Here is a 12284-nt window from a genome sequence, read left to right on the forward strand (position 1 = left end):
ACGTTAAACGTAGATAGTGAATTTTAAGTTTTATTTAATTAGGAAAAAGCAAGAATCGTACTTTCATAAAATGTACCTATGGATAGCAAACATAAAAATAATAATGTACATGAAACTTAATAAACTTATAATATACTTGTGAGTAAAGTCTAAGAAAAATATATTAGGTTTTGTTTTAGCAAGTCAGGTAGTAAACAAACAAATCGAATATTAAGCAGTATTTCTATATTTCGGTATAGTATTCTCTCGGTATAGTATTGTATTTTCGGTATTTAGGTAAATCGATATTTCGTACTAGTTGTAACAAAATTTTGGATCTTTTAAGATACTGGTTTCAGTATATTTTACATTCCTAGTCTGATCCCAGACTATTCCATACACTAACTAATTTAACTTAAATGGTACTCACCGTTGTCTTCTCCCGGCTCGCTCATAAATTTTATTAAAACGAATTATATTTTTCTTATTGATTTCAGATTCTTTTTGGTTTCCTTTAACATTATCTGCTGAGGCTTCAAATCTCCAATTTGAACAGTTTTTGTATTAGCGAGATGGCTTTTGATTATTCTAACCTTGCTTTTAATAAAATTGAAATGAAAGCAGAAGACGTTCGTATTCAAGTTGAAGTGAAAACAGAAAGCGAGCCATTTGAAGAATGTAACTATAAACTGTATAATAGTAAGATCAATGATCATAAGGATCCTCTTGGAATACTTCTGGAATGTAACAAACGAGATAGTGCAACGGAAGGGGAGAATATCTCTTCAGAAAGTAATGAGGATAAAACACTATCAGATTGGAAATTAACTGCAAAAGCAATATGTTTGGCCAAGCGTTTAGCAACAGGTGATGTACTTGTAAATGCCAAACATTTTCACAGCAACGACACCAAATCCTCCGATTTTACACATTGCACGAAAGAGACAAGCAGTCACGTCTCTGCCACTGTTATGGAAAAGAACGGCTACGACGAAGCTGTTGAAGAAAGTAGTAGTCGAGAAAGATACAATGCTAAGGCCCTCAGGTATGTTTAAATGCGTTTTTCATCAGAGCTATGTCTGTATAAATATTTTTTTTAAATGGCATTTTTCGTTGTGGTTTGATTTTTATCTAACACGAGTGTGCTTCTTATTTCCTTTTGTCTCTCTATATCCATCTCTATTTTTCTAGTCTTGCCACATCGAAAACTGATTCTACCATAGCTATACCCAATCTTCGCCGAAGCTCGGAACGACGGACATAAGTACTGTTCAATGTGTAAAAGAGTATGTAGATTAACTCGACATAAGCAACAAGCTACAAATGACTGTGCAAGAAAATAAAATTCTACTACATACTATGAAACACGTATAATCGTGTTTATAAATTAAATTACGTGCAAGTTTCATTAATCGTTCAAATATGTAAAAGGTTTTTGATTTACACGAATTAATATTATTCCTTTGTCATGAGGTCTGCTTTTTGTATATTACTTACGATCTGTAGGTGGTTTTTGCGTGAATGTGTATATGATACTAACAACAATGTTCGAAGATTCAATCCACTTTGAAGCCATCGTTATCTTGGTATTGGGTCACAAACAGTCCCAGGGGGCAGTAGCTGGTTCCATGATTGATAATCCGCAATTGTCTACGTCAATGGAGGATGCGTTCTTACATTTGGTCCTTTCGAATATTCCCTTCGATACCTTAAACAACAAAGTGTCATTCGTTATATGAGAACAGAAAAATTTGAAACGTGCAAATTCAGAATAATTCACTGTTCGTAAAGCTTGATCGATTACGACACGAGGGATAGGTTGGGGAGCGCGTTTCAACACACTGAGTTATCACACCTAAATATATATAATTTCTGCAAAATTTACTAATTTTATTTCTTAACCTTGATTATACGGGGGGAGCGCGTTTCGACCCAGCCGTACCTTCAGTTTGGTATTACTCACCCGAAAGAATGTTCCTTCCCTGCCAATTCTTATGCAGCAAGCCGTTGTGATGGGGAAAGTATCCCGAAAGTTCATATATACGGGATCAAATCTAAAGTACAGTCCTAAGCGGTACAGTCTCTATGTGGGGGGGGGACGTTTTCCTGTCTTTTTCGGCATATAACGTGCTTCGAGCGAAGCCATGCGCACAAACACGTAGATAAACATACATGCATAAGCTTGTGAGAAACTGTTCCAAGAATTCTCCCGTGTTTTATACGAAGCTTTTTTTATTAAATTGGAAGTTAACAGAAACTCCATATCTTCTTTTGATCAAAGTAACTGATAAACTTCAAAAACGTTGATATCTTTTCAGTATTTCAAATATTTAGTTAAATATGTATTTTTTCGTTTGCCTGAACCTGAGGTAATAGAACCGGAAAATTTGCACACATAATAACTCAACTTATTGCTATTGCTTAACTTTGTAAGATGTGAGACAGTTCGGCACTTAGATAAGTTTCCAAACGTAACAGTAAATTACTATAAATCTTGTCCTTACACCAAGCCTTAAATGTAAGAAGAAACACTCTGTATATTCGTGAAAGTTACTAAGAATTTACCATGGGTAACGGAAAAATGAAATCTGAGTTTTACGTCTTACGCTTATGCCAGTTAGGCTAAATGAGACGGTGGTGATGATTAATGAATGGAATGGTGGAATGAAGAAAGTGGGAGGAAACGGGAGAACCCCGAGAAAACCCACGCACACCATGGGTAACGGCATATTGGACAACGGCATATAGCAGAGCAGATTTCACTTGTTGTCTGATTAAGCATAAGGTTATTCACCCTGTATGATTTTAAAGCCAGCTTTTGGCCGCCATTAATAAAGTCTCCTTTATTTTGTCATGATACTTCTTTGTATCTGTCCATTTTATAGGATTTTTCTTTTCCTTTTTTTTTTAAAAAAAAAACTATTAGTGTAAGTCTGGGCCTAGCACATGGGACATTATTGCGTTTAAGGCTTGTCCGCCATTACAGTATCCGAAGGATACTCTCTAATATTGATATTACTGCCTCTCAAATTTGAACGCTGTATATGGTTGAGACTTCAGGTGAGAGTAACACTGATGGTACGAAAATTGAACGTCCAGAGCGGTGGTAAACTTTTTTCTTTTGAATTGAGCCAACAAATCTTATGTTCTTTCTGGCTTAATTTGCCTCAAAAATGAATGGTGATTAATAGGTCTCAAATCAATACCTAGCCTCTCCATATTATTCTTCTTTGGAACCACTAAAATAGGGTTACTGTGAATAAATTGACTACTTGTGATAATCCGCATTTCCAGTAACTTTTTGATCTCACCTCGTGCAAAAGGTAAATATTTGTACGCGATCAGATACTGTTTTCGAACCACTGATTCATTAGTATCGATTTCCACTTTATATTGGAATCCTTTGAACCTGCCCTAGTAGTTCGTAAAAATATCTCTATACTGAAACATTAAATCCAATAATTGCTCCTTTTGCTTGTGATGTAGTGTGCTTCCGCTACTAACAGCTGCTTTCAATTATTCTTCTGATGATATTCCTTTAATACCCTAACATCTTGACTACGACTGATATTACTAATGTGTGGGTGCTCTGTGTTGATATTTTCTTCATCAGTTCATTCGACTGAATTTTCATCAGCATCACCACAATTCTCTGTTTCAGTGTGGAGAAGAGAGACTACTACCCTAATGTTATATTCTAATCTATTGTTAACTTGACTAAGGTTAATAATACTTCGTAATTGCTCTAATGCATTCAGCCCATAATAAATTTCTCATTAAGGTCGGCTACGACAAAAACTTCTAATGTGAATGCAGGTGATTCTATTTCAACGGGGAAGACAGTCCTGATTCTACATTTTCTCTTACTCCCCCTACTATAATCTACAATTAGGACGTCTTCAGCTGAATGTAATTTAGGAAAGGAAGCACCCTTTGTAATTTCCTTCCTAGGATTAGATGATAGCGACGTTTCTGCTCCCGTGTCACACAATGTTTTTATTCCAATGCCTTTCAAACGAATGTTATAAAAGGGAGAATATTTTCGACAATAAGGCCTAACATTTGTATGACATTTGCCAAGAAATTAATCTTTTCCCTTAAATAACGTTTTCGTCTTTTCTGCTCTTTGAACACGTACTATGTTACGACAGATAGAGTTACAACCACAAGCACGTGTGCCCTGGTTCGATCCCAAAATCCCGACAAGTTGCCTTTGCGGTTTACGGACATCCGTTGCTTGTATTTTTCGGAGTTATCATGTGCCTTCCACTTTCTTCATTCCACCGTTGCCATGCATCTAATCTCCATCTTTTTTCTTTTTCTTTTTTTTTTAGCATGGGTGCATAATCTTGGGGCGGTAAACTTAATAATGATCATGTAACCAGTAATTGTGGGCAAGCAATCTGCTCAAGAAAAGAGAATCTAAATGGACTAAAGTTCAATTAAGACCCGATCAAATCGATAAAAACCGATTGTATTAAAAAAAATTGTGCATCATTTCAGTATTCTGCAGGTCCGGTTTGTCCAAACGAATACATACATTTCGATACTTCGTTTTACTTAGGTCAAGATAGGAATGCTTGGTCTATAACGAAATATCAGGTTTAGAATTTTTATATTCTTATTTAATGATAATACGTTATCATCGTTTAATTTGATACATTGTAAACGCAACTTTATAATTGTTTAGTGCAATGGCAGGGAAACACACTATTAGGAAATGTGTGCTGTGGTCCGTTTATGAAACAATTAATTATAAAATTCTTTGGGTGGTTGCCAGTAAGCAATTGAATAACTAAATTTTAAGATCTTGATTAAAGTGAGAACTGAGTTTTATTTTAAAGAATATTTTTTTGATATCTGCTCCTTAAGTGACAGATATACCCTTACTTACTAGAAGTACATTGGATATTGAGATAATTAATGCCTATCTCTTTCAGACGAGAAGAATATAAGCACTCTGTAGTCCAAAATCTTAACAGATACGTGAGGGTTGGTACTTGCCCAATTGACGTGCATAATTTTCATGGTTTCCTGAGGCACTGGTATTCATCTTACTGAACATGGGACGGGCGCGATACGTTTACACCATTTTGCAGAAACAGTTATCAGTAGTAGTACCGAATCAATATCAATGCAAACTCATACATTACACCACCATTTTATATGGGGAAGTAACACGCTGCGCATGGTCGGAGATATGGACGGAGGAGAATTTTGTATGTTTTGAGTGGTGTAGAATTTTCTCTGAAGGCCACACCTTGAAATCACTAGTTCACACAACTCCTAAAATATAAAATAGCGAATGAAATATTGCAATGTGACCTAAGGTATTTTTAACTCTTTCCAATTCTGTGCTCCACCAAAAATTGAATCAGCGACTACGAGTATATGGAGTACGAGTTAATTTTTCTCCTTTTGAAAAAGAACTTCCTTCTTTAAATAGTTATAGGAAGTTTTGAAATTTGTTGTATGAAACGAAAGAATCTATTGCATATTTCAACATATAATATTGTTTTTGTTTACATGCAGAAGTGTGTGTGTGTGTTTGTAGTACACTCTGTCCTAAAAAGTGCATAATGGTATAGGCTCTTTCTGCTTTGAGAGAATACTGCGGTCAATCTGACATCTTGCTCCTACAAAAACTGAATTATTATTATTATTATTATTATTATTATTATTATTTGCGAAACGAGAAAACTGAAGAAAAAAATGTAAAATTAGTAGCATAGCCATGTGTGAATCTGGTACAGGAAAGTAATGTACTAAAACTAACTTCTTGTCTCGTGCCAACCTCTTTTAGAACGGAAGACAACCTGGACAGAGGATGAACTAAGACAGTTTCGATTCGTCAAGACAATTCTGAGGTAGCAAATAGAAGCTGTTTTCAAAAGTTAATTATGTGGGTTTTTTAAAAATTTAAAAAGTTTTTATTTTACTGAAATATTTTCCAGACACTCGGAAGAAAGTGTTCCCCACATCGTCCTGACATTCAAGACATTCCTTTGTCATTTGTAAGAAAATTATTGGTTCCCCTAATTTTCGAAATTGTCCGTTTAATGTTGAAACTTCGCTGGTCTTGAAACGTAAAAATATAATAGAAATAAAGTAAAAAATAAACAACTGGTTCTCTGGAAACTTTCTAAAATAGAAATCCCTCAGTGATAGTTGAATATCGTTTTAAGCATTTTTCTTTTACCAGAGAGTCACCTGCTAAGCAGAGAGTGATTCCACATCCGACTGTGATCCTTCCGTTCCGTTCAATAAACTTTTATTCAGATGTGTCACCAAAGTTCACTAGTTTGTAAAATGCTAAAGCGTAATGGTAGTGATGTTGCGTTGTAGAAGAAATTTTTTTTAAGTATAATAATTTATGTGAGTGATAGTTGTTGCTGTAGTTATGGCAATAAATAAAGTTTTGGTATAAGCCTATTACGCAAGAACATTCGTGTTTTTTTAAGTATGAACTGTCAACACTACTTGCAGTCTAGTAAGAAGGGGAAATTGTCTTTTGAGCTAGTTCGCGATGTGTTTTCTCAAAAAAACAATTCACTACAAGAGTACGTTGAGAAAATGGTAATATATTGCTTTCAGTTAAGCTCATTACGTCCCAGTTTTACAAGTCCAAGTTATCGTATTATATAGTTTGTTATTAACACGCAGGAAACAAGACTGGTGAATTTTGAACGCAAAGTTTTTAATTAGATACTTAGCGTGAGCTGAACTAGAAGAAAATTTACATCGCTATATATAAAGCTGGTTTAAACACGAAGTGATAACGAAATATTACACAAGTAAAAAGTCGAAATGTCTTAGATAGGCGGTTCACGTCTCTTGCTTATTTAATAAGCAAAGATATTGTAGAAATCTTGTTTCAATTCTATATAGGCGATTTTGTAAGTCAGAATATAATAAGAGAATGTTATAGAACCAGATCGTATGAAGATGGGTGATAGTAATCCAAAGCGTCTTGACTTAAAATGAAAATGAAATGAAATCTTTGAGTTTTACGTCCCACGGTTATGCCGGTTAGGCTAAAGGAGACGGTGATTATGAGAAATGAGTGAAATGGTGGAGTGAAGAAAGTGGGAGGGAACGGGAGAACCCCGAAGAAACCCAGGCACAGGGTGTTTGTCCACCACAAAGTTCACTTGGCGGGGGCTGGGATCGAACCCGGGACCCCAAGCACCAGAGGTGAACGCTCTACCATTGAGCGACCGCGGTCCCCGTCTTGACTTAATCCAGGATGATATTCAGTAGAAAATTTTTATTTGTGAGGCTATGAACCTTCAGATTCGGTAAATCACGGGGTGAATGAGTTTCGTACGTTACCGAATGTGTGATCATGTTGAACGGTGGAACGTGTGTAATATTTGCCGCTAAAATTCAGAGTGTAACATTTGCTACTAAAATTACAGTGTGAGTTACTACCAAAACTTCAAATGAAATTCAGCTGTTCTGTAAATATTTGATTCTTTTCGGTCTTCATTCATACTTCTGCAAATATATGCAGAAGAAATTTTTATCTGTAGTCAGCGAAACCAGTGTAATGTGGGATCCGATCCTACCTCAGGTTGCGGATCGAGGGAGTAGGCCTCTAGATATAGATGTTAGCTTTGAATATACTGAATAAGAACTCGCGCAACGACGACCAGGGGTGGTCCTCCAGCTTAGGGTTTGGTGAGGCTAACAACCTTATACTGTAAAAAAATGTACTTGTTCAGAAACATTCACAGAAGCCTTGGACGAGGACTGATAACTTGTCACGTCTCAGCAGAAGAAAATGGGCATTAGACTTGGAACATGGAATATTAGAAGTGTAATAGGGCAGGCACGTTAAAATCAGTAACGAATAAGTTAGAGAAATACAGGATTGACATAGTAGATGTTCAGGAAGTTAAGTACTAAGGAAAAGGAACTGTGAATTTCGGAAATTTTACGTTCTTTTACGGGGAAGAAAATAAAAGTCACTGATTAGGAACAGTTTTTGGTTCACAAATGAATAATATTATCAATTAAGGGGTCCAATTTGTTAATGTTACTTTTCTTTTATTAGTCTTAAAATCGGTGGTGTGATATTATTATTTTATATACACATGCTCCAACAGAAAATAAGTATAACGATATAAAAAACAGTTTCTACGAACGAGTGGAACGGATATGTGACCAACTCCCGCGATACCATATGAAAATTTTATTAGGGACTTTCAATGCGAAGGTAGGACGTGAGGATCTTTCAAACCAATAATAGGAAACGAAAGTTTACATAAGGAAAATAGTGACAACGGTGTTAGACTTGTGAACTTCAACAACATCCAGAACTTTATCGCAAAGAGTACAAAATTGGCATATCGCGACGTTCATAAATATACTTGTACCTAATAAGACGAGAAAACACAATCAAATCGATCACGATTTAGTAGATAGAGGAAGACAATCTAGCATAACTGATGTTCGGTTGTTTAGAGGAGGTGATTGTGATACTAATAACTAACTGGTACCAGCGATAATAAGAGGGAGATTAACGTTGAATAAAGGAATATTCATTGTCTGAAAACGGAGAGATTAATTTTAAAGAAATTGGAAGTTACCCAGGTAAGAGGCGAATACCAAATTGAAGTTTCAAATAGAGTCTCGGTTTTAGAAGATTCGGAGTGCACTAGTGTTGAGGGTACTTGGATTAAAATTAGAGATAGCTTTAAAATTTCTGCAACAGAATAATTAGGACACACGGAAGTACGTAAGAACAAAACATGGTTCGACCAGAAATGCATTCAACTAGCGGAGAAAAGAGGCAAAGTTACTTTTCTACTAGATCCGAATGAAATTCCAAAACTTCTATAACAAAGAAAAGCGATTTTTTGAAAGCTAAAACTAAGAAACTTGAAGATGATAGTAAAAATATTCATGGTATGCATAACGGGATCATGGAATTTAAGAAAGGCTATCAACCTCGTGCTTATATATTGAATAAAGATGACGAAACAGTTCTCATCGACACATAGCATATTAAATTGATGGAAATATTTCTTTAACGAATTACTTATCACGCAGACGAAACTACTGTGCGTGGAGAAAAGGAAATACCGCCACAGGATGAAGTATATAACAAAACCCAACCGAATAAAAGTAAAAATGGCTATAAAAAATAAACACAAATCTCCAGGTGTAGACGAAACTCCTGCTTAGTTAATTTTAGCTGAAGACGAAAATTTGTGGAGAAAGGTACACAAACTCACTTGCCTTATCTGGCACAAGGAGGAATTGCTGCAAAATTGGAAAGAATCAACTATTTTTTCAATTCATAAGAAAGGCGACAAAAACTGACTGTAATAATTATCGATGCATTTTTCTTCTTTCAGCGTCCTACAAAATCCTCAAATATTCTGTTAGCAAGATAAACACCACACCCGTACGAAATTATTGGAGATTATCAGTGCGGATTTAGGCGAAATCGATCAACTATTGGCCAAATTACAACCCGACAAATACTCGAAAAGAAGTGGGAACACAACACTGCGATACGTCAACTGTTCATTGATTTTAGAAAGGCTTACGACACAGATAGGGCAGAAGCAGTATACAAAATTCTTACAGAATTTGGAATACCAGAAAATCTAATTAGATTAATTGTAATTAATTGTAATATATTTAAATGAATCTCAAAGTCAAGTCCGAGCAGGAAAAATTTGTCCATGAGCTTTCAGGTCGAGAGTGGCCTGAAGGAAGGAGACGCATTTTCGCCATTATTATTCAACATTGTTCAATAATACGCTATAAGGAAAATGAAAGATTGCAACCAGGACCTAGAGTTGATGGCATTCACCAGGTTATGGCGTATCCTTTTGATGTAAATTTAATAGGGGATGATAAAGAACAATAGAAAGAAAGGCAGATGTCTTATTGAACGCTTACAGGGACGTGGGTTTAGAAGTAAATGCAGAGAAAACTAGATACATGGAAGTTCGTCGGGATTGTACGAGGGTCACTACGAAAGTTTTGAGACAAGCATTATTGTGGCACAGTATTTGAATTCCAAAAGTTGCGTTCGATAGTGGTTTCCAGAGCGAAAAAGCGAAGCAAGTTTCAATTCGCCTCGCTTATCGGCGTGGCCGTATCGCCGTTACTTGTTTGTTAATGTGAGCAGTATTCGGCTGTCTAGAATGGAGCTCGAAAGGGAACATTTTTGGGCAATGATCCTTTACGATTTCAAAAGTGGTTTGAACGAGACAAAACGTTGACCGTTTGCAGGGGCATTTGGGGACCGTGCTCCTTCCCGTGCTACAATTTTTCAGTGGTTTGGTGAATTCAGAAGAGGCCGAACATCGCTTAAAGATGGAGAGAGATCTGGACCTCCGGCAACAGCTGTGTCAGATGAAAACATTGCAGCTGTGGAACAAATGCTTCGAGAAAATCTTCGAACAACTTTCAAGGACATTGAATCTACAGTGAACATTGGATCGCCAGCAGTAATAAAAATTCTTCATGATCATCTTCGGCTCAGGAAGGTTTCATATCGTTGGGTGCCTCACGCTTTGACTGAACAGCAGAAGCGCATGCGTGTGGAATAGTGTGAAGAAATGCTTGCAAGATTTGATGGAGGCAATTCTCGACGCGTCTCTGACATTGTTACTGGTGACGAGACTTGGATCTATCAATTTGATCCTGAAAGTAAACGCCAGTCTACATTTTGGATCTTTCCAGGCGAAAATCCGCCCACGAAAGTGGAGCGTCCGCGAAGTGTGGGGAAGAAGATGGTCGCAAATTTCTTCTCCAAATCTGGCAAGTTACAACTGTTCCACTTGAAGAACAAAGGACTGTTACGGCTCAGTGGTACACCACTGTTTGCTTAAGAAAAGTGTTCCAGAAGCTTCGGGAACGGCGTCCAAGAACTGGATTGCGTGGGATCCTGCTTCATCATGACAACGCGTCTGTCCACACGGCCACATTGCAATTCAGTTTTTTTAGAATCTACGGATGTCAAACTTATGCCTCATCCGCCGTATAGCCCTGACCTAGCCCCGTATGATTTTTTTGTTCCCGAGGATCAAAGATCGCATGCGTGGGAAGAGATCTTGCAGCCCTGAAGAAGATGTAGTGGCTTACAAGAATGAACTTTCAACACTTGAAGAAAAAGACTGGCAACCCTGCCAAAAGTGGTTTTCGAGGATGCAAAAGTGTGTACAGTGTAAAGGTGAATACTTTGAGAAAATGTAACTGTTAAATTGTTTTTAAGTATTTAAGTTATTTCACATCTTAAAACTTTCGTAGTGACCCTCGTAATATGGCAAATTATGGATGCGTTAAAATATCGAATAATAACGTTGATGAAGTGAATGCCTTCAAATATGTAGGATCAGTATTAGCAGGCGAAAACCATATTCACGAAGAAACTAATGTCTACTAGAGGCAAGGAATTTGTGTTATTGTTCAGCTCAAAATCTTTTGTCGCGAATTCTGTCGACGACTTTGAAGCTTAAAATATATAAAACGATAATGATGCCTGTTGTTCTATATATGGTTGCGAAACATGGTCGGTTAGTTGAAAGGATGTACATAAATTGCAAGTATTTGAGAACAAGATCCTAAGAGGAATATTCGGACCCAAGGAAGGGGGGAAGCGGAAACTTCATAACGAGGAACTACATAATTTATACCGTCTACCAGACATTACTAGGGTAGTCTTGGAGGTTCTGGGGGTAGGTCATGTACCCAAGATCGAAGACAGTAGGAAAGCTTTCAAAATTCTTACTGGAAGACCAACCTGAAAACGATCATTAAGAAGACCCAGGCGTAGATGCGAAGACAATATTAAGATAGGAATACAAAGTAGAATCTTGATCCAATTGCCTAAGGATAGAAGTCAGTGGAGAGCTTTTGGGAACGCGGCATTGAACCTTCGGGTTCCATAGGGAATAGAGTGAATTAGTTAGTTTAGTTAGTAGCTTGCAAAACTCGCACCTGATCACGAGATGCCATCTCTTCCATAGAATGTCCAGAGAGCGAGTGCATAACCTTAACTTTTGAATTTCAGAGATCGAACGGTAAATACAACCCAAGGTAATCTTTTACTTATTGACCCTCAGTGCAGGATATGTGAGGCTCTCGATCTTATTGGCTACTGGACTTAAATATTGAAGAGTTTCTGGATACTTTAGCAGAAAGGAAAGTGACTTTTAACTGTGCTAATATATAAATATAACCAAGAAACTTGTCGGTTTTTGTGGAGGTCTCTGTTCAGTTGGACCTCACACCGTGTGTTAAGTACGAATGGAGATAACATGAAGCTCACTTTTTGGTGTCAT

General features: G+C 36.8%; 1 protein-coding gene across 6 annotated transcripts in view; it reads left to right on the forward strand.

Annotated features, from left to right (window-relative positions):
- LOC145691050 (uncharacterized) overlaps positions 1-12284 on the forward strand; it is a 47070-nt gene that overhangs the window by 15580 nt on the left and 19206 nt on the right. For all 6 annotated transcript variants that reach the window (XM_081766677.1, XM_081766680.1, XM_081766678.1 and 3 more), the window contains one exon: positions 477-1024. In XM_081766677.1, coding sequence (XP_081622803.1) covers positions 552-1024 — 473 coding nt within the window. In that variant the 5' untranslated portion in view covers positions 477-551. The remainder of the gene's footprint in view (positions 1-476; positions 1025-12284) is intronic.

Source organism: Thermobia domestica, chromosome 7 (genome assembly GCF_964235325.1).
Source record: "Thermobia domestica chromosome 7, izTheDome1.hap1.1, whole genome shotgun sequence".
NCBI classification, from domain to species: domain Eukaryota; kingdom Metazoa; phylum Arthropoda; class Insecta; order Zygentoma; family Lepismatidae; genus Thermobia; species Thermobia domestica.